This window comes from Pleurodeles waltl, chromosome 5, assembly GCF_031143425.1.
Source record: "Pleurodeles waltl isolate 20211129_DDA chromosome 5, aPleWal1.hap1.20221129, whole genome shotgun sequence".
Classification (NCBI taxonomy): Eukaryota; Metazoa; Chordata; class Amphibia; order Caudata; family Salamandridae; genus Pleurodeles; species Pleurodeles waltl.
This window is the reverse complement of record NC_090444.1, coordinates 188,120,776-188,148,360: the sequence shown is the minus strand read 5'-3', so window position 1 is coordinate 188,148,360 and position 27,585 is coordinate 188,120,776. Positions and strand designations below refer to the sequence as shown.

The window sequence follows — 27,585 nt, the reverse complement described above, 5'->3', positions numbered from 1 at the left end:
GACACCACTCAGGCCAAAGGCACCCTAGCTCCACCTTCCATAAGACAACGAGATGAGACCAGCCCAGAAGCATCTACACAAGAGGAATTGCAACAATAGGACTCAGATAGACAAAAATGATCCCAACTTGCCCCTCAATACTAAAGAGAAATGTATTTCGTAAATGTCTGGTTATACCTATTCTGTAAAATATATCCATGTGATTGACTGGTTGCTCGGCCTTCCCTCACCCATATGCATTGACTTGTTGGGTATTGTGGTGACTGGGTTGCTGGTCACCAACAAAGAGGAGGGGTGGTGCTGGGGGGCTGGCTCGATTAATTTGTTCTTGCATGCCTCTTTATTGGTTCCACAGGCCCTATCGCTTTGTATTCTGCTTGTAAAGTTCGTCCCCTATTACCATAATGATAGGCTGTTCCTACCCCTCCTATTGTTTCCACTTCCTTATACTCTGCCACTCGTCCACCCCCAACCCGAGGACCATATTCTATGGCATGCTGGCAGGCAGCCTGCCCCCTAGGCATTGGTGCTCCTCTCACACCTCGCCCATAGGTTCGGACCCCGGGACTAACAAAACTGTATCCGGGTCCACGAACGATATCCCTTTCCCCTCTAACTGGGATTCCCCCATCTTCCATTAGGTGATTCTGGTCACCCCGTATGAACCCACCTACTTGCCCAAACCCCTTCTCCCCCAACACCACCTTGCTCATCTGATCACCGTTGACACATTCATGCCCGGCACCCCCCCTGTTCTTACGCCCCAGAACGTCAACCCTGCACCATGGCACAACCCATTCCCCAAAGACCCTTGAAAATATTATTCCTTAATACCCATGGCTAGGTGCATTTCATCAAACGGAAGAAAATCCCCACCTTCCTAGGCCAGAATAAACCTGACACCCCCTTGCTCTACGAAACCTAACACAATCCAGTAGAAAGTGACAAACTGCAGAGGGGATGAGTGGGCCATGTCGTACACACTAGAGTCCTGTCTTCTCCAAGGGGGAGATGGTGATGGACAGCTCGCCTAGGAAATGCGGGGTTCCCATCCTCATACATAAACATCTCTTGTATCAACTGCCTCAAACCTGTACAGACACTGAAGGCAGATATGTGTTCTCAAAACTCTTAATACAGTTAATGCATGTTGCAGTGTGCTTTGTGTAGCCATCACTGCTTTCCTCTCCTAGGTCAGTAGCTTACTTACATCCTTTGGTATCTCCAGAGTTGTCATAGGTGGAGACTGGAATGTGACATTGGACCCCACACTGGACCGATCAGGCAGACCAGATGTGTTTTACAACAGAGACAGAAATATGCCTTGCACGACTTGATGTAGCAGCATTCCCTTTATGACCCTTTGAGGCTGCTGCACCCCAGGGACCATACTTTCACTTCATACACTCACAATGTCCGGACTCATATTGACTACTTCCTCTGCAACACCCACGTGTCCCAATATCTTGTGTATGCATCCATCACTCCCTGGGGTGTCTCAGGTCATGACTTTGTCGATTTAAGGTTAGACTTGGGGTTCCCTCAATCGCCCCCCACCCCTCCACCCCAAGGTCCCAGGCCCTTCAAGACCATTCATAAGAAAGACGCAGAGGAAAAACATCGCCTTGTGTCTTACGTGAAGAGGATTTAGAGGACAACAGAGATTCAGGGGCCTTTGCAAAGACATCATGGGGGCTTGGAAAAGCTGTCCTGCGCATCATGGAAATTAAATATTCAGTACTAATAAAACAGAAGCCCACAGAATTAAAGCAAAAGCTGGAACCTATTGTTAGGTCTTTCACCTCCACCTATTCCTCTTCCCTGAACCCAACAATCCTCCGAGAGCTCCTAATGGCCAATTTTCTATTGAACACCTTCTGCACATCGGAGGCAGAGAAATTCCTCCTCTGTGTATGACAAAGGTACTATGGATGGGAAGAGAAGGGGGACCAGTTATTGGCCAACCAACTCTTTCAGCAAGACTCCACCATAGCGATCTCTGTTATCCGTGCACCACACACCACCTTCTAACCCACACGATGGCTATAGTTCTAGAATTCTAAAAATATTATGAACATCTCTATAACACAGGAGTACCCTTGCCCCCAGAATCTGAAACTTCCTTCCTTTTTTGTGCACCTCAAACTGCTGAAATTGACACCACCCCAAACAGCACAGCTGGAGGGCATGATCATAGTGGAGGAGATCACTGCAATAATCCATGCTATGCCCACCAGGAAGGCCCCAGAAATGGAGGCTTCCCAATTGAATTTATTAAGGCCACCAACCCAGAGACCATTCAAATCCTCCTGTTTGTCTATAAAGATGCCCTGGAAAATGGACATCTCCGAAAATGGTTTCAAAATGAAATCCCTCCAAAGATAAAAGAATATTTAAGAATATCAGCAAATAAAATAATTATTATTTGATTATGGTAGTTTTTTTCCCCATTGACTTCTCTCTTCTTTTATCTTTGGAGGAATTCCATTTTGGGAGGTGGGGTCCCCTTGTTTCTTTTGTCTTTGTCCCTGTCCCACTCCTTGATTTGATTTCTCCAGGGAGCCCTCTAGGTATTGACTAGATAATGGACACCTCACTCCCAATTTCCTTAGAGTCCAGATCTCTGTGATTCCAAAACCTGAAAAAAGACCACCTGGAATGATCCATCTATTGGCCAAAGTTTCTAATAAACATGGATGTCAAGATATTGGCCAAGGTTTTAGCAACACGTTTCAACACAATTATCACTACACTTGTACATTCTTTGTAGGTGGGCTTCGTCCCCGGCCGCTGCTCCACCAAGCACATGCACACTCCAGCGTACTTTGGCAGGTAAGAAACTGTATGGAAGTGAAAGTTCTCCCAGCTCTGGATGCCAAAAAGGCCTTTGACCGCATGGACTGGGGATACCCATTTTGGACCATGGAGAGGATTGGCATAGGCCATGATTTTCTTACTCTCAGTTAAGGAATGCACCCTGCATCCACCACGTCGGTTGCCTGCAGATGATTCATCTCCCTGTACTTTGCCATACATGTGGAACACAACAGGGCCGTCCTTTATCCCTGCCGCTGGTCCTACTGGCACTGGAGTCACCGGTGATTGCCATAAGCTCTATGCTTTAATGAGGACATCAAAAGGGTACACATGGCAGGGGAAGTCAAAGCCTTCTACTATGCAGAAAACATTCTCTTGACACTGTCACATTCCTCGGAATCAGCAGCCTCCCTGATATCACTACTTGACTCCTTCTCCCGGTTTTCTGGATATAAAATAAATTGGTCTAAACCTGAGGTCCTACCCCTGATGCCTACCACTGCAAGTGCCTCTCAGACCACACTACCCTTTAGGGGGTTGCGGGACAAACTAAAGTATCTTGGGATATACATCAATAGGGAATTGCAAGTGGCGGTCCTGGAGAAATTCTAACCAATCACTGACAGCATGGAATGCAACTTCTGTACATGGCTGCTCTGAACCTGTCGCTGTGGGGCAGTGTTTAAATTAATGCAATCCCAAAATGTAATTCTGTTTTCAGCATGCTGTCCCTCTTCATACCTCCATCCCTTATCTGGAAGACCGGGGGCTCTATTTCTCATTTTATCTGGGGTTCACATAAACCGAGACTGTGCAGAGCCAAATTCCACTCATCCACGCAGAAGGGTGACCTCCATCTCCTGCACCTGGAAAGCTATTGGTTGATGTACCAACTGCCCCCATAGGTCTACCTGCCACCCCTATCTAGGACTAAACACCATATACTTCGGATGTCCCGAGATCTCAATATATACTATACATTGTGTCCATCCATTACCCTGTGTTACCGATTGGACTGGGGGTGCCCAAAGTCTGATCCCGTCCACCTATAATCGCACTCTCCCCCTATCTGACACCCTTGTCTCTCTCTTCTACTTACATTCCCAGAGTCTTGTATACTATTGTTATCCAATGTATTTCTTGTTATTGATCTTCTCCACCTTAAAGAGGTGTGATGTTTTCCAAATGATAGTTCGCAGAATGTCTTTGTGGCTCATTTTGTAAATAATTGTGACCTTTGTGGGCATTCTGCGCTGTATCTTTGTATTGGTCACAACAAGTGTAAAAAAAATAACTGAAACACAAAAAAGGATTTGTGAATCCTGTGCTGGTTTTGTGAATCCTGGATAATGAAAAAGTGTTTTTAAGGCTTAACTGAGGTTGACTGGAGGTGATTGGTGATTTCAAAACAAAACCTCAAAAGACTAGAAATAAAATAGTTAACATATTATGCTAATCTTAACAGCGAGCTACTTTTCTTTCTTTATAAAAGGTCAAAAAAAAGGCCTACTTAGACAAGGCAGAGCTGTGTAAAATGACCACCACAACCATCTCCCGTTGGGCAGGACTTGAAGGGTCGTAAGGCAAATTACTATAGCACTTTGCGAAAGTGTCATACCCTGGCACTTGTAACACATTTCTATTTGTTTCAGCCCACCTCGAGTTGACAAACACTGCAAGAAATTTAAATATTTTCTTTTACTGCCCCAAAGGGAGGGAGAGTCCCAGAGAAAATTGTACTATTTCCGATAACTTTGACTGCGAACAAATTTATTTTTCCTTTTGTCTCTACCCTTTGTGCTCAAGGCGACGCTTTGAATCGGCTAGCTTATGTCAACTTGTTTACTTTTTATTCAGTTTATGTGGCGAGAAAGTTCCAGTTAGAAATTTACAATGCTAATAGCTCTAACTCGAGCAAACATGAGACCTATTGCATTGCAAAGGCTTGTTTTCTATGAGGGACATCACAGCTGTGTAGACAAAAATCCTGAACCTCTCAGTGACGGCTCCTCCGTTTGGGCGGAGGAGCGTTGCCCCTCGCCAGCACCGGCAGATGCAAAACCTTTTAACCCCTTCTGTGCCATAGATGTAATGGTTACATCCACCGGCACAGAGCTCCTGTGAAAAAGCATATTTTCCTCACTTTTCTTTGTAGGATGACCGCTGTGGAACAAATTTCCTACCACCCAGCCTTCCCCTCAGTCTCCCAAGTAAAATGATACCTCACTTGTGTGGGTCCCCAAAGCAGAGTCAGCCTAAAAGATGTATAAAAGAAAAAATATGTGCTTATCTAGTCGCTGTGCTATCCCCTCAATCTCTACAGGTTTGTGGCAATTTTCTGTTGCAGGCACCTGGGCGACCCACACAAGTGAGGTATCATTTTCATTGGGAGACTTGGGGGAACGCTGGGTGAAATTTGTGGCTCCTCTCAGATTCCAGAACTTTCTGTCACCGAAATGAGAGGAAAAAGTGTTTTTTGGCCACATTTTGAGGTTTGCAAAGGATTCTGGGTAACAGAACCTGGTCAGAGCCCCACAAGTCACCCCATCTTGGATTCCCCTAGGTGTCTAGTTTAAAAAAATGCACAGGTTTGCTAGGTTTCCCCAGGTGCCAGCTGAGCTAGAGGCCAAAATCGACAGATAGGCACTTTGCAAAAACAACTCCGTTTTCTTTGTGAAAATGTGATGTGTCCACGTTGTGTTTTGGGGCATTTCCTGTCACATGCGCTAGGCCTACCCACACAAGTGATGTACCATTTTGTATCAGGAGGCTTGGGGGAATGCTGGGTGGAAGTAAATTTGTGGCTCCTCTCAGATTCCAGAACTTTTTGTCACTGAAATTAGAGGAAAAAGTGTTTCTTTGGCCAAATTGTGAGGTTTGCAGAGGATTATGGGTAACAGAACCTGGTCAGAGCCCCACAAGTCACCCCATCTTGGATTTCCCTAGGTGACTAGTTTTCAAAAATGTGCCGGTTTGTTAGGTTTCCCTAGGTGCCGGCTGAGCTAGAGGATAAAATCCACAGCTAGGCACTTTGCAAAAAACAGCTCTGTTTTCATTGTGAAAATGTAATTTGTCCACATTGTGTTTTGGAGCATTTCCTGTTGCGGGTGCTAGGCCTACCCACACAAGTGAAGTACCATTTTTATCAGGAGACTTGGGTGAATGCTGGGTGGAAGGACATTTGTGGCTCCTCTCAGATTCTAGAACTTTCTGTCACTGAAATGAGAGGAAAAAGTGGTTTTTGGGGCCAAACTTTGAGGTTTGCAAAGGATTCTGGGTAACAGAACCTGGTCAGAGCCCAACAAGTCACCCCATCTTGGATTCCCCTAGGTGTCTTGTTTTAAACAATGCGCAGGTTTGGTAGGTTTCCCTAGGTGCCGGCTGAGCTAGAGGCCAAAATCTACAGCTAGGCACTTTGCAAAGACCATGTCAGATTTCAATGTAAAAATGTGATGTGTCCATTTTGTGTTTCCTGTCACGAGCAGTAAGCCTAACCACGCAAGTGAGGTACCATTTTTATCGGGAGACATGGGGGACCACAGAATAGCAAAACAAGTGTTATTGCCCCTTGTCTTTCTCTACATTTTTTCCTTCCAAATGTAAGACAGTGTGTTAAAAAGACGTCTATTTGAGAAACACCCTGTAATTCACATGCTAGTATGAGCACCCCGGAATTCAGAGATGTGCAAATAACCACTGCTTCTCAACACCTTATCTTGTGCCCATTTTGGAAATACAAAGATTTTCTTGATACCTATTTTTCACTTTTTATATTTCAGCAAATTAATTGCTGTGTACCTGGTATAGAATGGAAACCCATTGCAAGGTGCAGATCATGTATTGGCTCTGGGTAGCGAGGGTCCTTGATGAACCTACAAGGACTATATATCACAGCAACCAGAAGAGTCCAGCAGACGTAACGGTATATTGCTTTAAAAAATCTGACATGGCAGGAAAAGTTACAGAGTAAAACGTGGAGACAAATTGCTGTTTTTTCACCTCAATTTCAAACTTCTTTTATTTCAGCTTTTATTTTCTGTAGGAAACACTTAAAGGGTCTACATAAATGACCCCTTGCTAAATTCAGGAATTTGTACACTTTTCAGAAATGTTTGGCTTTCTGGGATCCAGCATTGGATTCTCACCCATTTGTGTCACTAACTGGAAGGAGGCTGACATCACAAAAAATAGTAAAAATGGGTATGTCTCAGTAAAATTTCAAAATTGTGTTGAAAAATGTTTTTTTCTAATTCAAGTCTGCCTGTTCCTGATAGTTGGGAAGATGGTGATTGTACCACCGCAAACCCTTTGTTGATGCCATTTTCAGGGGAAAAAACACAAGCCTTCTTCTGCAGCCCTTTTTTTTTTAAAACAAAAAATGAAATGTTTGCTGTATTTTGTCTAATTTCTTGGTCTCCTTCAGGGGAACCCACAAAGTCTGGGTACCTCTAGAATCCCTAGGATGTTGGAAAAAAAGGACACAAATTTGGCATGGGTAGCTTATGTGGAGAAAAAGTTATGAGCGCCTAAGCGTGAACTGCCCCAAATAGCCAAAAAAAGGCTTGGCACAGGAGAGGAAAAGTCCTGGCAGCGAAGGGGTTAAAGAAAAAAGATTAACTATGTTCATTATTGTTTTCTTTGAAAGGGGCGGGGCCACGGGGTGATGTGCACTAAGGGGGAGTGCTCAGAGCTCCCCCTTCACAACGCATATGTGTGTTTGGCAGGCCATCTCGGGCTGGCCAAAAACACATGCGCTGTAGGCCTGGGAGCACCCTGCAGCAAGGAACATCGAAGGACGGAGGAGCGGCGCAGGAGGTAAGTGATTTTTTTTTAAATTCAATAAAATGTTTATTTCCTCCCTTCTGCGCCTCCTTGCCCCGCCCGCGAGCCGCTACTGGAATCTCTTTGGCTCGGCAAAAGGACAGGAAGGGATTCCTCCCCTCCTACTCAACCCCCACCCCATTGTTACCCCAAGGGCAAGGGGATTTGTGCCTTTAAAGACAAAAATACAGGCTAGCTCCTATCTGTCCAAGTGCTCCGTTTGCAAATGCAAACAAGGCAGCTGGACAACTGTCATCTTAATTGCCATTCAAGTGATGCATAGGCAGGATACCCTATTTTAAGCACTTATCTCTAGTCACGTCGTAGGTCATATATTTTACATCGTGGGGTCTGTGACCCCTTTCAGTTGCCTATTTCTTGGAGGAGGGACTTTTGAAGGAAGGCCTTCAGTGTCCTATGGCTAAAGGTATTTCAACAAAAGATGGAGAAGGTAAGTGAAACATCTGGCTATAAAATGCTTGACACAAACCCAAATTGTTGCAGTAGAATGGATTGAACTTCTAGAAGGCCTCTAAGATGGCAGGTGTGATCCAGAAAATGTTGACCACGGTTACCTACATGTCCTGAGCTCTCAGGATTAATAACTGTTCCCATGCCCTTTCTGGGGATGCAATCCCTACAAGCATTTGCAAAGCAATGGGTCTCGCGTTTGCTCGAGTTAGAGCTATTAGGATTGTAAACTCCAACCTGGAATTATCCATGTAACTGGCAAAAGTACAAATATCTATGTAACCGGCAAAAGTGCAATTACCTATGTAACAGGATAGATGTCATGCAAAGCGCTCGACTACTGCCCAGCAAGATCGTGCTGCGAAATTAAGAGAAAAAGTATTCCAGAAACCAGATGGAAAACATCGAGCCTAGTATGTTTTCAGTAGTTGGCCAGTGCCCTCGAGGAGGGCTAAACACCAGAAGGGGCATGACATATGCATGCCTTTCACTAATGAAACCAAGCGGATTTTAAAAGGCAAGCTCACAAACCAATGAAAGTGACTTACGTGACATGGGCGTGGTTAGAAGCCCAGAGATTACAACAGGGGACGGAGCGCTTTGCACTCACCCCTAAAAATGACCAGGCTTGTCTGAAGTGTTTGTAAGGCCTGGGGCGAAATGTTATTGCGGGACCCTCTTGGTGGCTCCATTTCTTTTTTAACAGGTACTGTAAGCACTTGTTTCTGAACACTAAACTAAAAGTACTCTAGGGAAAGTGAAAACGTGGCAAAGGCCGCCGTGTAGGGGTATGGTTAAATAGGCAATCTCACAATTATTGTAAAAGGCACATTTGTTTTCAATTAAAAATCTATAAACAAATTTCACTTGGGAAGCACGAGGCCCCCTTGTTGGTAATGACACTGCCCCTTTCCTGCACCAAGCAACAAAAAAAAATCGAAAGGCTAGAGTCAAGGTACTGTTTAATCATGCTACTGCTTCGAATTTGCTACCATTTTAGCTCCCTTGCCCTGCGCACGGAGGTCTGACTAAGTCGCTAGATATTGGATAATTCGCGCACAATGAAAAGACACTTCGCTTTAAAACTCTATGGAGGCTGGTCACAGCCAATAATTCGGTTGGATATCTTTTTCTGGAAACAACAGCGTTAACACAATATTTGTTCACTGATGTACAGGACTTGTGTAGAAAGGCAGAGGCTGCGTGGATTATCAAGGCATTGCAATGCAAGGCAACTGTGTTGACGGAGTTACCTGTTGGCACTGGTCCTGGCGGCGGTGCAGCCTTCCTCCTCCGTTTGATGTCTCCCATACACAGGGATCCTAAGTGAAGGCTTGTTTGCCTGTAAGTAATTATTAGAGAAATCTATTAACAAATGGGGGAAATGCCACATAAATACAGAGTTTGTATAATCAGGGTCTAAATCAAAACACTCCCTGCGACGCTGGAGCTGCATAATAAAACCACCAATCCTGTTTATATCGAAACATAATTATATTTGTTGACAAGCGCTCAGCTGCTAAACGCAGCATCATAAATTGTTAGGGGGGTGAATAACATAATAGGAATGTTTTTTTTTTTTAATTTTCAAAACTGGCAATCTTTCTTACCTAACATAAAATGAGGCACGGTGGCTCGTGACAGGAACATCGCGAAGATTAATTATATAAAGATATCACAGTATTGTTGCTGGTTTATCAATAGGTTAGTAACGCCTCTCTGTCACAACGGCATTTAATATAAGAGCACCGTTCAGGAAGGGTGAAACGGGAAGTTCTGTAAGAAGTAAACCTGTGGCTAGCACATTGTCATTCATTTCGCCCATCCAGTTCCAATCCAAGATGGCGGCCGAATGCTCTGTGTTATTAACTATAATTAATACCTCTTAGGATGTGTGAGCAGACAACACTAATGGGATATTGCCTTCCGAGACCTACATTTAACAATTAAGAGTTGATTCTTGGCTGGCCCTGTCGCAAGACACCAGACATGCAACCTCAGCGAGTGGCAACTTTCCAGCTCTTAATAGGCTGAAGTATTGCAGCTGATGTCATGCCAGGCTGTTCCAAAAAGTTAGAAATCATGAGCCGAGTATGTGAGAGAAATGCACTAATGAGATGGATTAGCAGTAACAGAAGAACAGTGTTGCTATGGCAGGAAGGAACTTCATTAAGTGACACCAAGGATTACCATGAGGCACTGAGGACTCAATTCAGAGTGTCATGAAAACAAAAGTGCAATATAAAACCAAACTCCAAGCACCGCAGATAGGATGTGCCACCTTGGCACCTGCAGGGGTAGCATAGTCCCTAGATTGATACAACATCACTAAACCAAACACTTCAATAAGACTGAAACAATTTAACACGGATTCTAAATAGCTTAAATAAATGCACACTGGATTGCAGATGTGTACACGCTGTTTGGCAAGTAGTCTATTCCTGCACTATGCTTTCACAGAACATTGACTTTTACTAAACATCCAAAGCTCTGACTACGTCGTGTGCATTTGGTATTTACATTTTGACATGGGGATACAATGTTGAGTGGTATTTTTCTAGAAATAGACGACATGACACAAAGTAGCATGATTAATGGGGATTTTCCAAGCTTTATCAGAGTAAATCTAAGAATTTATTTGAAAAAGAGACGGCTTTAACATGAAATTCACTTTATTTTTGCCATCCAACCAACAATAAAGAAGAAACAATAACATTGTGGCTTTATTACATCATGATGTATGAGAGCAAGGCAACCTACAGGTTGTCAGTCAAGACATCCAATCAAGACTGCAGTCAGCAAAACCATACGGAAGCCACTTGCAGAGCAACGCATGCACATGCATTCGATCTAGGAATATCATACGTCAGGTACTCAACCCATCTATGTGGATTGACCAAACCAAAGTAATTAATCTGTGAAAAAGTGAAACATTCACCAAAGAGGAAACATCTGCATACAGAACTGTTTCAGAAGAGGAAGAGAATATATCAGTGATGGCACTGAAATGTCAACAATGACGTCATTTAACATTTTATGAGTGATGTCCTATGTAAGATAAGAAGCACGTTATGATGGAGTGCTAGTGATATTTTATGTAATTCTAATAGGCAAATTAGTATTTTCAATGAATTTCAGAGATTTTTTTGATATACGTTAAGGTCTTATAACTAAACCTAACCACAAATTTACCTTTTCAGTGTGTTTTGGGGGATTTATGACCATGTACCACATCCAAGTGCACCAATTTTCCTACTTACAGAAAAACTCCACTGCACATGGCTTTCATCTGAGTGTTGCAAGGGTTCTCCACAGGGCCAGACCTGTTGCTAGGCTCTGCGTCCAACCCACCATAAGTAGTTCACACCCCACAACCTACATTTAAAATGTACAGATGGCAGTAGGCCACGAAGCCTGTATTGTTCGAATTAGAATTTATCTTATAAAACAAGAAAAGAGGCATCTAGCAAAACAGGAACAGTTCATTTAATTAAACATTATGGGTGGGACAGCAGTTACAGAACCTGGGTCTGAGGACTGTCTCTCAATGTGTATCAGTTTGCAGTAGGTTTTTAGACATTTCTCTGAGTACCATAAAGAAATCAAAAATATTCCTTTCTTGGTTAAAAATGCCAACAGTTGTCATGGAGTCATAAATACAGTTCTAGATAACGAATGCAGGTAGGCCTCGACCTTCTGTGGACACAATGTGGGCCAGTGACTACGTGTCCAGATGTGCAGCCTGAGGGATATGTGATTGAGGTGTGTGCTGTGTTCTGATTGGCTAAGTGTTCCTAACTACCTGCGGCATCTGACTTTGTGGTCTTTTGGGGAATACAGGCACTCGTCTAGATGTGTATTTAATTGCTGCCAATCTCCATGGAACATTGTGGTGTTGCTGCCCTACCCGTCAGATCTGATCTAAGTTTTCCTATTTGCACGTTTGCCTGCTGGCTAAGTGCAACCCCACCTGTGACCTGTCGGTCAGTAACTTTAGGCTTAGGTCTCAGAGCCTGCCTAACCCCGTACCTATCTGCGGGTTTGACAGACTTCACAATACTGTGATAAGTGTGATGAGACTTTGTTAGTGAATATTAATGTTTTGCTGTGTGCATTGACATTAATTACTCCAATATTAACATCTGTATTGATGTTGCAGCCCTAAACCAGGATACAGACATCTCAGGGGGCTGCGCTGGGTCTCAGGATCTCCAAAACCAATGGCAAAATCAGAATTTAAATACATATATATATATATATATATATATATACTACATACACACACAGAGTTCCCCTATGTGCCTTTATTTTTTCAGTAAACAGAGACTGTGTTCCCCTTTTAGAAATTGGGTCTCTAGTTGGCAGAGGTATGCACCCTGTCCAAGAAGGGACCACACTCCTAGTCAGGGCTGACTAAATGAGTCAGAATTGAAAAGTGTAGGATAGTTAGTGTATTAGAAGTGTGTAACTAGGGACATAAAATCCACTCAGGGCCTACCCGAGAGTGAAGCAGTCTTGTCAAACCCAGGATTAGTGGGTTACCGGCCTCATGTCGGGGAAAGGGGGGTTGCCCCTTGAAGTCACACATTCCTCAAAGGGTACATTGCTAGGTGCTACCTATATGTGTCGCCTCTCCCAGCAGCTTGTCCAAAAGTCCACAGCCCTAATGAATGCCCTTGACCAGTTGAGGCTTGAACAATGGGCAGAAAAATGTTGGCTTACTTGCAGATGAGCTGCGACATACAGAAGCTCATCATTACTCCTTCGTTTTTAACCATATCAGTTGACACCATAATAAAGGTAAATCATCTATGGTTCACTAGGCATTTTTAGATATCTTGTTCCTGGATTCGTCCAGCGAGCCTTATATAAGAACTCCCTCTGGTAGGTCCGAACCAGAAGGTTGAGTCTGGCCTGGCGACATTGTTCCACTGGGGTGGGTAGAGGTGGTCTATGATGAAGCATGGCACTATTAAGTGTGTGAGACCACCTCTTCCATAAAGGAAACTTTCCTGTTACTCTAACTCACAGATGAATACGTGGTTAACCATGAGTATATTCCAAGTGGAGTCAAGCTCAAATTAAGCAGTCCCTGTTTTTTGGAACTACGGGTTCAGGTTTTCTTTGGGTTTGCCTCAATCAGAGGCATCCATCTGAACTTAGTTCCCCCTCCACACCTTTTGTGTGCATAGATATATCTGTTGCACCTATCCTGTCAATTAATGCTCACAGCCAGAGAATTTTCTGAACTTTGTTTCAACCAAAGGCTACCTTCTTGGATAAGCTCGATAAACAACACCTGATAAGTATTCTTTCTAGAGCTAATTTCTTTAACTTGGATTAAATATGAGCACATTGTATTGCTCAGTAACGTAAAACAATGCCAGTTTTAAAGAGGACATTGAAAAATGAAGGAAACTATTTGCAGAAGCGTGTATTAGAAAATAAACATTTGTCATCATCTACAAACCTTCATCCGTTTATCAAAGATTTTTTACCCCAGAAACATGACACACACAGATATTTCTGTAAAATTCTGATTTCACCCTTAAGTGACATTTGTAATATCACAACGTTTGCTGTGTTTTGATTCGGCTGCAGCGGGAAGGGCCGATACCTAAATGGTCATAGAAGTTATTAATCACCTTGGTGCTAGCACAAGTTCGGGAGTAAATGATATTAAAGATTTCCTATCGTTTCATAAAAAGCATACAATCTGCAAATTGGCCAGAGGGCAAATGTCAGTTTCGGTGGAGCTCTCCGGAGCACTAACACGCTTTTGGAAATTACAAAGAAGACATTAGGCATTTTTGGAACAAAACACCAATTGGAATTTAACAAATTGGGCTAAACTGTCAATGGATTTGTTAATCAATCTAATAGCTCAGACCAGAGTGTGCAATTATCACAGACAGCAATCAATTATTGTAGAGCTATGATCACCATGTTCACAGAACAACCGTGTTATTTTGCAAAGACTTCTTTGTATGAAAGATAATGCACGTTCTCTCTAAAGATGACTAACTTGGCAATTGGAAACAGTGACAGCTTCAAACCAGTCTGTTCCAACAGCAGCTGCTCCGAATGTTTTTTTCCCTGTGCCACTGTGCCAATTTCAGCTTTCTCCTGTTATTAAATAATTAAAATCGGAGCATTAACAAACGGCGCTCAATGATAGAAAGCATACATTAGTAAGTGATTGAAGAGTAATTAATGGTTTTGAGTGTCTGAATGGGAAAGAGTCCAAAGCTAACATTGTTTACGAGAGGATTGCTACAAGCTCGAAATGCTTTCTCTACTTCTGCTGGTGGGAAACTGTTTGCACTTCTGCATTTGTCATGATTTCTCAGAGTCCGTGACATGGTGATTTACATGTTTTGAAACCTATCCCTCATTGTCCCTCCTCCCACCTGAAATAAATTGTTATTTTTATTTTTTTTGCAATTTTAGTTGGCGTGAACTTGGGCTGAGGACACTAGAACTAGGGCCGAATGACCGGTTTATCCATGGTGCATTTCCTTGGAGAGGTGGAGCGTCTGAATCTTGGTTTTGAAAACCCAAGGCCACTCCTGGTGCCTCTGTCCATTTCCTTAGCTCCCTGAAGTTAATTGTAGTAGGCACAAAGAGGCTTCCAGAGAAGGAGGGAGGTAGAGGAAAAGTCATCAGATAGGGAGAAGAGCAAGCAGGGAAACAGAGAAGGGATTTGTGGAAAGAGGGACACAGAGGCAAGGGAGCAGGGCTGGTTTGAATACTTTTGCCAGGGTTGCCTTTGGTTCCCAAGTCCAGCCCTGACTGGAGTGCTTTACATGAGCACCAGTGTTGGCCTTGGCCTTTTATATACTGTCATCCCTAAACGTTTTGCCTTCACCCTTCTGTTTTCTGAACCCGTTTTTTTTTTGGCTTTTAGGACTATGCACACTTAACCACTACTAACCGGTGCTAATCTACTTTCTCCTCTAAACATGTTAAAATTGGCTTACATCCAATTGACACATTTAATATATTTGTAAGACCCTAGTGAAGTGGTAATACCTGTTCCCAGGTCCTGTAAATTCAGTGATATTTGTGGACCTGGAGCATTTTGCCACCTACTTAAGTAGCCCTTAAACATGTCTCAGTCCTGATAATGCAGCCTGTGTGTGCAGTTTGAAACTGCCATTTTGACCTGGCACAATAAATAATTTGCCAGGCCTAAACATTCTTTTTTTTAAAAAACATGTGACCCCTTGGGTAGCCCTAAACAGCCCAGATGGCAGAGTGCATTTTGGGCTAGACTGTTCCACTGGGGCAGGGTGAAAACTGATTTCAACCTGCTGGGTCCAAACTGAGATAGCATGACGTGCAAAATAACGATGGACTGGGATGCAGACCAGAGTAATTACCAGTGGTTGAGATTAATTCAAGCATTCAATCCATAACTTTTTTGCATACTTTTGTATGTCACCCTAAGTTGGACAGATGTGCCCAGATGTAGGTCCAGGGCACACTGTGTCACTAGAACCAAGCTATAGCTGGCTGATGAGGCCTAACTAAGGGGAAACCGGTGATAGGCTGCTCGTGTTCCAATTGAGGGAGGACCTGGCCGGGCAGTGCGGGCTGGACTGTTCCAATTAAAGCAGGGTTTAGACTATTTTTGAGACAGCTGGATCCAAGCTGAGGTGGAACACAAGCAAAATAACACTGGCCTGGGCCCTGACTACTTACCAATAGCTGAAATTAATTTAAGCATTCCATCCATCAGTATTTTTGTACATTTCTTTAAGGCACTGGGAACTCTAGGGCCAGATGTACAAAGCATGGAGTTGGTACAAGTTGTCACGAACTGCGCACTGACTTTTACCAAATCCATTATGCTTTTGCGAACTGTCTAATGTATTAATGGGTCAGTTCACGAAACCCTGTTTTTATTCGGTCCCAATTCAACCTACCTCATAAATGTTAATGATCTAGGTCGCAAATTGTGAGCCATTATGAATCACTGCCATCAAAGGAATGGTGGCCAGCTGAGGTCAGCACACCACAATGTCTGTGATTGCTTTTAAATAAAGTGATACCTTTTTTTTTATGCAGCTTTTTTTCCCTAAAGGAAATAGGAAGGGACTATAAAAAATAAAATATTAGCTGATGTTTTTTATGAGCAAGACTGTGGTCAATGAGAATCATCAATGACTATATGCAAATGTATGTTTCATTAATTCACACAGTACAATGTTTAATAAAAGTGATGGTCATAACATCATTTTAATAAAGTTTTATTTAAAAATATCAACATGTCAGTTTTAAAACAATTTTCAAGCTACAAAGTGCAGCTACAGAACCAACCACAGAGGGACTCTGAACACCAGCTGAAGAACATAAAGTTCCAGCTAGGAGTGATTTAAGAAAATATGGTAAGCTCTCCTGGGGTAATAGATTTAATGACCCAGAAGACTTACTGTTTTTAGGTTTTGCCTGTACAGCACGCATGTGCTGTCAGCTAAAGCTATTGTGAATAAACTTTCTCTTCATTGCCTACCTGATGTCGGGTCATACATAGAGCCTGGACCACGTACAGTTTCCAGTTTCTACAGCCAGTGTCCTTCCACAGGTCGCAGCTTGTACAGGTATATTATTTTTCTTTTTTTTATCCAGCACTCCTTAACTCCTTAGCTGCTAAGCCTTCGCCCTCCCCACCCAGTGCTGAGCCCTTTTTTGGCTATTTGCGGTAGTTTGCACTTAGGCCTTCATAGCTTTTTGTCCACATAAGCAATCAAAGACAAATTTGCGTCCTTTTTTTTCCAACATCCTAGGGTTTTTAACAGTACCCAGAGTTTGTGGGTTCCCCTGGAGGAGACCAAGAAATTAGCCAAAATACAGCAAAAATTTTGTTTTAAAAAAAAAACAAATGGGAAAAAAGGGCTGCCGAAGAAGGCTTGTGTTTTTTTCCCCTGATAATGGCATCAACAAAGGGTTTGTGGTGTTAATATCACCATCTTCCCAGCTTTCAGGAACAGGCAGACTTGAATCAGAAAAATACATTTTTTAAACACAATTTTGGCATTTTACTGGGACAGTCCCCATTTTTATTATTTTTTGTGCTTTCAGCCTCCTTCCAGTTAGTGACAGAAATGGGTGTGAAACCAATGCTGGATCCCGGAAAGCTAAACATTTCAGAAAAGTAGACAATTCTGAATTCAGCAAGGGGTCATGTATGTAGATCCTACAAGGTTTTCCCAATATTGAAATTGAGGTGAAAAAAACAACAGTTTTTCTCCATGTTTTGCTTTGTAACTTTTTCCTGCGATGTCAGAGTTTTGAAAGCAATATACTGTTACGTCTGCTGGACTTTTCTTGTTGCGGGGAGATATAGGACTTGTAGGTTCATCAAGAACCCTAGGTACCCAGTGCAAATAAATGAGCTGCACCTTGCAATGGGTTTTCATTCTATACCATGTATACAGCAATTTATTTGCTGAAATATAAAGAGTGAAAAATAGGTATCAAGAAAACCTTTGTATTTCCAAAATTTTCTGCCCCCCCCCCCCCCCCCAAGGGCATCGGGGGTAAATGCCCTATCTGCCCACTGGTGGGCAGAACAACTTTGGCCCCATTTATTTGCGGTGGTGGTATGGCCCGATCCCCACCCTCTTATTTTGAAAAAAAAAAATCTTCCCTGGTCTCTGGTGGGCTTTCTACCCCCATTGGGGGCAGTTGGGCCTTCAAAAACTATGCCCCCCAACCCCCCGGTTGAGCGACCCTTGCCCAAAGGGTCGCTCCTCTTGTGTGAAATTGGCACCCAAAAAATCCCCGGTGCCTGAGTGGGCCCCATGAAAATAGACCGATAAGTCCCCAAGGGGGGCAGAAATGGCTTAAAATAAATTTGCCCCCAGGGGAACGACCCTTGCCTAAGGGGTTGCTCCCCTTGCTTGAAATTGACGCAAAAAAAATAAAAAATCCCTGATGTCTTGTGGGGCAGAAATGGCCTAAAATAAATTTGCCCCCTCCAAAAGAGCACCGCGCGAAGTAACCATTATGTCCCCGGCACAGAACCGGTTAAGAGTGCTGGAGAAAAAAAAATAAAAAAAAATAATATAGCAGTGACAATTATGAAAAGTGAGGTTAGCGTCCAGGCACACGCTTCTCTTAAAACCTCAATCTGACATATTTTAATTGTTCCTGTAAACATGTTAGGATTAATTGAAAGACTGTTTGATAAGTTGAGTTTTAAGTAGTTTCTCATCTGGAGGTTATTGGCTTCGATTTAATGTCAAGGTCTGAAGTTTCATACAATGGGCCCTCAAGGCTCTTCCGGCATACCTTAGTCTCTTAAAGGAACATTGGGAGATCAGTTCAGCTGAGAACTAATGCAGATTCCTGGCTTGGATGCAGTGCCTTGACAATTTCGAAGAAAGTAGGGATCTTTGCCCCAACATCCTTTGTGCATTTTGCACAATAATTTGAATGTTATTCTGAACTCTTGTGGGAGCTGCTGGAGAGCTTTCAGGGATGGCTGATAGGTCCAATTTCCCCAAATACAGACACAATCTGACTGCCTGATTTTGTGTGCTCTGCAGTCTGGCGATGAGGTTTTTGGGAGACCAGTGTATACTATGTTATTGAAGTCCCTTTGTCTTAAGGCGTGTGCCCATTTTAGTTCAATAAAACATGATTGCCTTTTTCTTGACCTGGTTGGATGGAGAGGTTTGCACGGCAGTTGCAAATGTGCAACACTAGACTCGCCTCTTCTATGATAAGAACTTCCTTCTTTGATCCATTTCAGCATATGTTTTCCTTTATCCAAACTTAGAACTGGCCTAGACTAGCAGTTCCTATCCTGTGGTCTGGAGACCCCCGGGTGCCACGATGCCTACGCAAGGGCTACAAGTCCTTGGATTAATTAGTGGGAGCACTACAAGTGCATCAGTTAGAATATATTGTGAACGATGAGTGGCCTCAAATGAATTCAGAAAAGCTTAACCTTTCTATTAAAATGTTGGTTTCCTTTTTTTATGTTCACTTGTGAATTAAATAAAATATTGAATCATTTATTTATTTTTATGATGAATGGTTGTTGCTGTATTTCTGTATATTGTTTTGCATTTCAAATTATCAAATTGTATCCATCAGAGTCCCCTGCTTCCAGTAATGGGTCCCTGAATTCCAATAATGATTCATTGGGGGGTTTGGGGGGGGGGGAAGTTGGACCTCTGGATTTCAGTAATGATTAAGTAGCGGTCCAGAAAAATAAAAAGGTTAAAAACCAGTAGCCTAGATAGTCGGCATTGGTAGGGAGCTATGTTGATGCCTCGGACCCGAGAAATATCCTCCTTTTAACATTTCTCAATCAGTATCCGGCGTGGTTTTAATCTTTATGACATCACATATCACCGGTAATCAAATGTAGTTTCAATGATGTTTTAATGAACATAAGTCAAAAGTTTATCAGTCTAATGTACATGGAGACTTGTTTAACAATCCCAATGCATTTCAGGCTGCTGACCTTAATCAGGGGAAATGATCCGTGCTCTTTGTCATATCTGCATTGCGACTCTCCCGCCATACTAGCTGGGTCTGCACAAGCATCGTTGTGTACATCTAAGCACGGCGTCTTTGTGTACTTCTGGAATAGCACCTTATGATTTAGTATTTGAGCCAGAGGAAGCATATAGTTAGTGAAGAGATGTAGGTAGCTGGAGGGCTCATTTAATACTCCACATTTCAGTTTCTTGAAGTAGAAAGCCAGACGCCTTTTTGAGTACTTGTTTAGTTTGTAAGGAAATTAATGAAACTATATAGGTCAACTGTGCTATTCTTGCCTGTTCCTTGAACCTGCTCAAAAATATGAATTGTCCACTGTGTCATCAGCAACTGGCAGTAGTTCAAGGCTGCTTGGTGGCTTTGTTCTCTGATGTTTGGCAGTCCTGGTTCTGCATCTCAAAAGGGTCTGACACCATACTAGTAATCACTCAGAACTGTTTTCTTCCAAGAACTCTTGCAATTAATTTATGACTTCCCTTCATAAGATTTTGTTTGCATATGGGATATTTGAAATTGGATGGTAGTTGAACAGTTCATGTGCGCCTGCAGTAAGTTTACTCAGCAGAGGGGTAATGGTAGTGTGTTGCAAACAGTCAAAGTTGAATCATGTAGAACGAAGCACTGAATATGATGTCATCTACATGGACTGGGAGAACTCTCTTCGTGAGACAGGGCATAGTTCCACTGTGAAGTAAGAAGATTTGGTTTTCTTGGGCATATATGTAATGTGCTGTTTCATTCTTTCTGGCAGTACAGTACTCTTATTAAAATGTACTCATGCTGCAAATTTAGCTATATCATTTAACAGATAAAGAGATGAGTCCAAGTCAATGATTATTCTTACTATTACCTTATTCTCCTTCCCAGATGAACGCTCACAATTGATGATCGAATAGCAAACATAAAAAATAAAAATAAACTAGAGACAAAACTATTTAGGAAACCAACAGCAAGTAATACTATTTTTTAATAGTATTACTAGTATTAATCCTAGATATTTGTTATCTAGTATACCTTATGGAAGGCCTTGCATTTGCGAATAAATTGTAGTGAACAAAAATAATTTGAGAAGGCACAATTGGAAATAGATTCACGCTTCTGAGAAAAAAAGATTCACAGAATGAGCAGTTCTGGCAGCAATTGAAAAAGTAAGTATGAGGAATAAGGAAGCTGTGCTCTTTACGAAGGGGAAATCTCAAAGGGAATGACAGTTGCAGTCTAGATTCATCAAAACCTCATCGCAGAAGAAAAAACCATACGGAAAATAATGAATAAAAACTGCCCTTTGATGAAGAATGATCCAACTGTAGACTCTGATGCCACAAAAACATAGGGTTCATGTTCAGAAGAGCAAGATCTATGTGTGATGATTTAGTGGTGACTAGCCTTATTACTGAAACCTGGTTGAAGGGAAGTCAAGGGTGCCTGGGCTTTTCATGTTTGGGAGATATTTTCTGTGGGATGCTTCGCCCCAGTAACCCAGGCCACCCTCCAGGGTCTGTGGCCCCTTACGAAGCAGGAGGTGACAATGATAGATTTTTGGAAGGGGCCCGACCCGCTCACCTTCATGCAATCAAGGCATTTATCCGGGAAATATATTGTGATGGACGTGAGCAAGGGATAGGAGGGGAGGCAGTGTGCCTCTCCTCTTACTTTTCACATATTCACTGTATTGCTGTTATCATGTTGGGCAGCAATTGTAAAAGCAAGTTGACTATCAAGTAATGGATACCTAATGCACATAAGAATATTTGTATGGTGAACTGAAGTGCATGTGACGCTATTGCAGCTATATGGAAATTAAGCGTTCCAGATCAGGATGTTCTCTATATGGACCTGTGCATTATGGGAGTCAGAGTTTGGTCATTGAAGTCACATGACTGTGTATTTAAAAAGCACTGGCTCACTCACACCTGCTTTTACTTACCTGTGAACAAGGCATGCTGTTGACGAAACGCGTCAGGATTTTTTGTCTTGCTGCTCAGAAGTGCTATTAAATGCTTGGATTTTAACGTGGACTGGCGCCTCGGCTTTTTTTTCGTGTTTGGGATATATATATATATATATATATATGTATATATAGAGAGAGAGAGAGAGAGAGAGAGAGAGATAGATATGGATGTCTATAGGTTTTTTTAAAAATATATATATAGCGATCACTTTTGCCAACGTGTGTGGTTTCCCTGGGGGCTGCAACCGGCCCTCAGGAATACCACACCCAAATATAAAATTGATCTCTTTACATATATATATATATATATATTTGCCACCAGTTCTCTTGCAGTTGCAGCTTGCGTCTTTGCACATACTTCAACTGACGCGTTTCAACTGTAGTTTGTAGGCAGCAATAAAAAAAAGTCAAGTAACTCTTGTGATTATGTTTCTGCTAGAAAAGGATCTGACTTTTGTCCAGTGGCAGTTTTGATGCCATAAAGTAGCGCAGAATGTTTATATGCCTACTGAAAGGATCAAAACTGTCTTGTATGTGAATAGCTGAGTGGATTAGTAAAGCCAGCCATTACCTGCGCTATAATACAAATGAAATGTATGTGCGGGGGCTATGAAGAGATGAAGGGCACTTTTGCTAGGTGGTAGTGAGGGAATCCGAGGAGGTGGTCATGGGAGTGGGAACACCAATAATGATTGTTGGACTGGGCGCTAGAGGCGCTAAAGACTGTGACGATTGCTATGTGAGAAGGTGAAGTAATAGTGTGTCTTTTTTTTGAGTGTCTTAAGAGAACATGCTAATTGAGGGAAGAAGCGAAGGTAAGGTGACCTCAAATGTTGCAGGTATCTCACACACACCCACCAGCAATTTTGTGACTGTCTACATAGGCTAGTGTTTTAGAGCAACAGTTTAGTCAGTAGCAGAGATGGCATCTTGTTGGGTGACTGCTGCTCAAGCCCTTACTTGGGTTATAGAGGACAGCACTGACGTAGGATCAGAGACTGAGACAGCAGATACTGAGACAGCATCTGAGAGATAAGGCAATGGCGCAGACACTGGGAGTGATTTTTCAGTCGGAGGAGTCCCATTTGATAACTCCTCTTCCAGTGATTATGAGGGAGGTGATGAGGACAGTCCTGCTGTCCCTTCGCAAGCACAGTCTGTGCAGTGGGACAGTAGCGGGTTAGCCCAACCCAGAGAGCAGGTGCATGCCGCCGCAAGCACAGAGCGAGTGCTCTCTTGGGAGCTCTCCAATTTAGTTCAGCCCCAAATTCCACCGCCCAAATCGTATTGTGGAGACATCAAAATTATCTATCACTAAACAAACTGGTTTTGTAAGGCAGGAACCTGCGTTTTTGGTCCTGGGCTCGGCAGCCATATAGGGAAACATACCAAACCCAGACAATTCTGGAAACTAGACATCCAGGGGAGTCCACAGAGGTGTAACTTGTGTGGATTTCTCAAATTTGTCTTACCCAGAATACCCTGCAAAGCTGAAATGTTGAATAAAAACTCTATTTTTTCTTGCATTTCTGTTACACAAACTACAGGAATATGCTGAGATCCACAATATTCCTACCACCAAGTGTTTTCCCACCCGTCCTGATAAAAAGGAATGCCTGCACCTAGTGCCTGCGTCAGGAATGGATCACTCCAGGGTCAACAGTTGATCTCTTGTGAGGACCAGCATTGACAGTTGTGTTATCTATTACTGTCACGGGCACTAGGCCTACCCACGCAAGTGAGGTACCATTTTTATCGGGAGACTTGGGGAATGCTGGGTAGAAGGAAATTTGTGGCTCCTCTCAGATTCCAGAACTTTCTATCACCGAAATGTGAGGAAAGAGTGTTTTGTTTGCCAAATATTGAGGTTTGCAAAGGATTGTGGGTAACAGAATGTGGGAGAGCCCCACAGGTCACCGCATCTTGGATTCCCATAGGTGTCTAGTTTTAAAAAAATGCACAGGTTTGGTAGGTTTCCCTAGGTGCCGGCTGAGCTAGAGGCCAAAATCCACAGCTAGGCACTTTGCTAAAAACACATCAGATTTCATTTTTAAAATGTGATGTGTCCATGTTGTGTTTCCTGTCGCGAGCATTAGGCCTACCCACGCAAGTGTGGTACCATTTCTATCGGGAGACTGGGGGGAACACAGAATAGCAAAACAAGTGTTATTGCCCCTTGTCTTTCTCTACATTTTTTCCTTCCAAATGTAAGACAGTGTGTAAAAAAGACGTCTATTGCAGAAATGCCCTGTAATTCACATGCTAGTATGAGCACCACGGAATTCAGAGATGTGCAAATAGCCACTGCTTCTCAACACCTTATCTTGTGCCCATTTTGGAAATACAAAGGTTTTCTTGATATCTATTTCACTCTTCATATTTCAGCAAATGAATTGCTACATACCCGGTATAGAATGAAAACCCATATCAAGGTGCATCTCATTTATAGGCTCTGGGTACCTAGGGTTCTTGATGAGCCTACAAGCCATATACATCCCCACAACCAGAAGAGTCCAGCAGACGTAACGGTATATTGCTATCAAAAATCTGACATCGCAGGGAAAGGTTACAGAGTAAAACGTGGAGCAAGATGGCTGTTTTTTCACCTCAATTTCAATATCTTTTTATTTCAGCTGTTATTTTCTGTAGGAAACTCTTGTAGGATCTACACAAATTACCCCTTGCTAAATTCAGAATTTTGTCTAATTTTCAGAAATGTTTAGCTTTCTTGGATCCAGCGTTGGTTTCACACACATTTCTGTCAATAACTGGAAGGAAGCTGAATGCACAAAAAATAGTAAAAATGGGGTATGTCCTAGTAAAATGCCAAAATTGGGTTTTCTGATTCAAGTCTGCCTGTTACTGAATGCTGGGAAGATGGTGATCTTAGCACCACAAACCCTTTTTTGATGCCATTTTCAGGGGGAAAAAAAACCACAAGCCTTCTTCTGCAGCCCTTTTTTCTCATAATAAAAATAAATGTTGCTGTATTTTGACTAATTTCTTGGTCTCCTTCAGGGGAATCCACAAACTCTGGGTACCCTTAGAATCCCTAGGATGTTGGGGGAAAAAAAGGATGCAAATGTGCTGTGGATAGCTTATGTGGACAAAAAGTTATGAGGGCCTAAGCGCAAACTGCCCCAAATAGCCAAAAAAAGGCTCAGCACAGGAGGGGAAAAGGCCTGGCAGCGATGGGGTTAAAAGGTCTAGTGGACATGTAGTGCTTTAAAAAATACTCCAAAATGAATCCATAAATAAATAATTAAATACATTTATAAAGGAGCTTGCCTCTTTGATTTGGATCATTCAAAATTATGTGATTTCTGTACATCCCTCTGTCAGGGACTGGTTGAATGACACTGGGTGGTGTCCTGCGGCTGTCACTTTCAGGGTTTGCAATGTACTGAGATGACATCACAGCTTACCCATCAGTCTATCCAAGTACCATCTGGTTCTGAGTCATTATCTCAGGTTAATTTGTGCCCAATCCCAAACCAGGTAGAGAAGTGTTCCTTCTCATGATTCTTACTACCAAATAGATGTTGTATTGATGTCTCCTCTGCCAAATATCATCCCCAGCTCATCAGTGGTTGTGGAGCCAGGCAGAAATAGTGGATTAATGGAGCATATCAATTGAAGCCCTTCCCTTTTTTGTTGTTCGCCTTCCAGGAAGCTCCCGAAGGTGGTTTGTTTCTCTTTCAGGCAGTAACGGGTTTTGTAACTCCTTGTTTGAGGCTACCTCTTGATATAGTTTCTCATCATGTGCTGCTACTGTGAAAAACATCTGTACTTCCCCTCAAGGTCTCAATCTAGATGTTGGCATGGATGAGAATGGATGTACATAAGTGGGCTGTGGAGGAAAACCATCCATGGGCATTTACGCTGGTGCACAATCTTTCATCTTCATCTTGGATGGCGGAGTTTCTTATGACGCATCTTCCACCCCCTCGGATTTCCACACAAGGTGCAAGCTACTATCTCGCTTGTACTATCCAAACTGGATTATGCTAATGGCCTCTACCATGGATCTTCTCTATCTATTATGAAAAAACTACAACATATTCAGAACTCCGCAGCCAGGCTACTATTACATGTAAAGCCACTAGCCCACATCTCCCCTGCCTTGAGAGCACTACACTGGTTACCCGTTGCCAGAAGATGCTCTTTCAAGCTGCTTTGTATCACCCACAAAGCTATACATGGAACAGGACTGCTCTTTAGCAGAAACAAAATAACCAAATACATTCAACAAAGAAACCTACGCTCAAGATTGGTACCCCGCCTTAGAACACCACCATACAAGAAAAAGACTAGAGGTGGTACATCCTTCTCCGTTCAAGAAGCCAAACTATGGAATTCATTACCCCCAACTATAAGAGCCACAGATACCTATCTTGTCTACAGAAAACTACTCAAGAGTTGGCTCTTTCCTTCATAACCACCATATTCAAACAGCTATGGACTGCATATGCCTATGTTGATTAATATTATTTAACTGTTTATGTGTATATTCTAGTTATATATAGTTCTTTAGAAAATATGTATCGCTACTATGTCATAACATACTACACACATACTCATTAAACCCGTTTACCTAATGTATATTTACTCATGGTTTAAATATGTATATGTATGTACATATATGTGTGCATATTCGTGTGTGTATGTATGTGTGTGTATATATATATATATGTATGTGTGTGTGTGTGTGTGTGTGTGTGTGTGTGTGTGTGTGTGTGTGTGTATGCTATTCTATGCTTAACATATTCATAGATCATTGCATAACTCCTACTAGATAAGTTGTTATATTAGATATTTAATCCCTGCACTCATTTTATATCACACTTTGTCTACCCATCACCATATATCATGTCTCTATCAATCTATCCTCCATTCCCACTCTGACTCATCCCAAATCCATTCTACTACTCCTAAATAACCCTGCCTAAGCTTTTCCCTCCTCTTCCACATCTTACTCACCCAAAACCTCACTTTACTACCATGATCTCCCAAACAACCCAACTAAATTCTCCCTCATTTACCTCACCCTGCTGCTATGATCTCCCTAACCCTTTGCACATACTCTTCCCTCCTCCATCCCCCCTTTACTCATCCCAAGCCTAAATGCTATTACCATAAACTCCCAATTAACACTTCTGGATTCTTCCCTCCTCCACCCCTCCATTAATCCAGTCAATCCAACTAACAAACTTATATATTTGCGGCTCAAATTAACTCTTAATAATACTAAAACGGTACTCATATTTCCCTATACTAATCCACCACTAATTCCTATTGGCTTCCGGAGTAGCGGGCTACTCGCCAAAAAGCGCTTCAATGCCTCGTCAGTGGTAGTAAGCGCTATATAAATACTATTACAATACAATGTGGAACTACACTGGATTTGGCAGTTGAATGCCACTATTATTGCCTTTGAAACTTGCTTTTTCAGTCTGTGCCATTCGGCATCAACAGCATAGCCCTTTATAAACTGCCAAACGGGCTACAAAGTTTAAATCCCTGTTGGCTACTGTTGTTCAAATTTGAGGGTGGCGTCTCACTTGCTATCCTAGATGGCAGTCCATATCTGAGAAGTTGACAATGGTATGGTGTGTCCCCGAGTAATGTCTTCTCTTCTTTTCAGGAGTTATGTCTCTCCCAGGAAATATTTGCTGCCTTGTGAAGTTGCTTTGGGATGACTGCCATGTATGTGTTTGCTATAAAATCAGAATGTGTTGCTTCTCATGTACTGCTTTCGCTTCAAGGCGAAAGAGAGTTTGGCATGGATGCCGTCCTCTACCTTTAGCTGTCAACTGTACTTGATGCTTTTTCTCCTTTCCCCTTACTCCCCATTTTCTGGCCAGGATTAGAAACTGAGAACATAGAATAATATAGCATCCATGCAACATGCATGATCTCCTAAAAAAGGTATACTGATGGGATATTATGGTTTTGACTAAAAGAAAAGCTAAAACCAACCAATTGTGCCAGCCATTATTAGCAAGGTA

The 27,585-nt window shown here is 42.4% G+C and overlaps 1 protein-coding gene across 1 annotated transcript in view; it reads right to left on the bottom strand.

The window, feature by feature from the left end:
• The window catches only part of GPATCH2 (G-patch domain containing 2), a 479,275-nt gene that overhangs the window by 34,988 nt on the left and 416,702 nt on the right, over positions 1-27,585 (bottom strand). Inside the window, exon 9 of the mRNA XM_069233883.1 lies at positions 9,363-9,451. Within this exon, the coding sequence (XP_069089984.1) occupies positions 9,363-9,451 (89 nt within the window). The remainder of the gene's footprint in view (positions 1-9,362; positions 9,452-27,585) is intronic.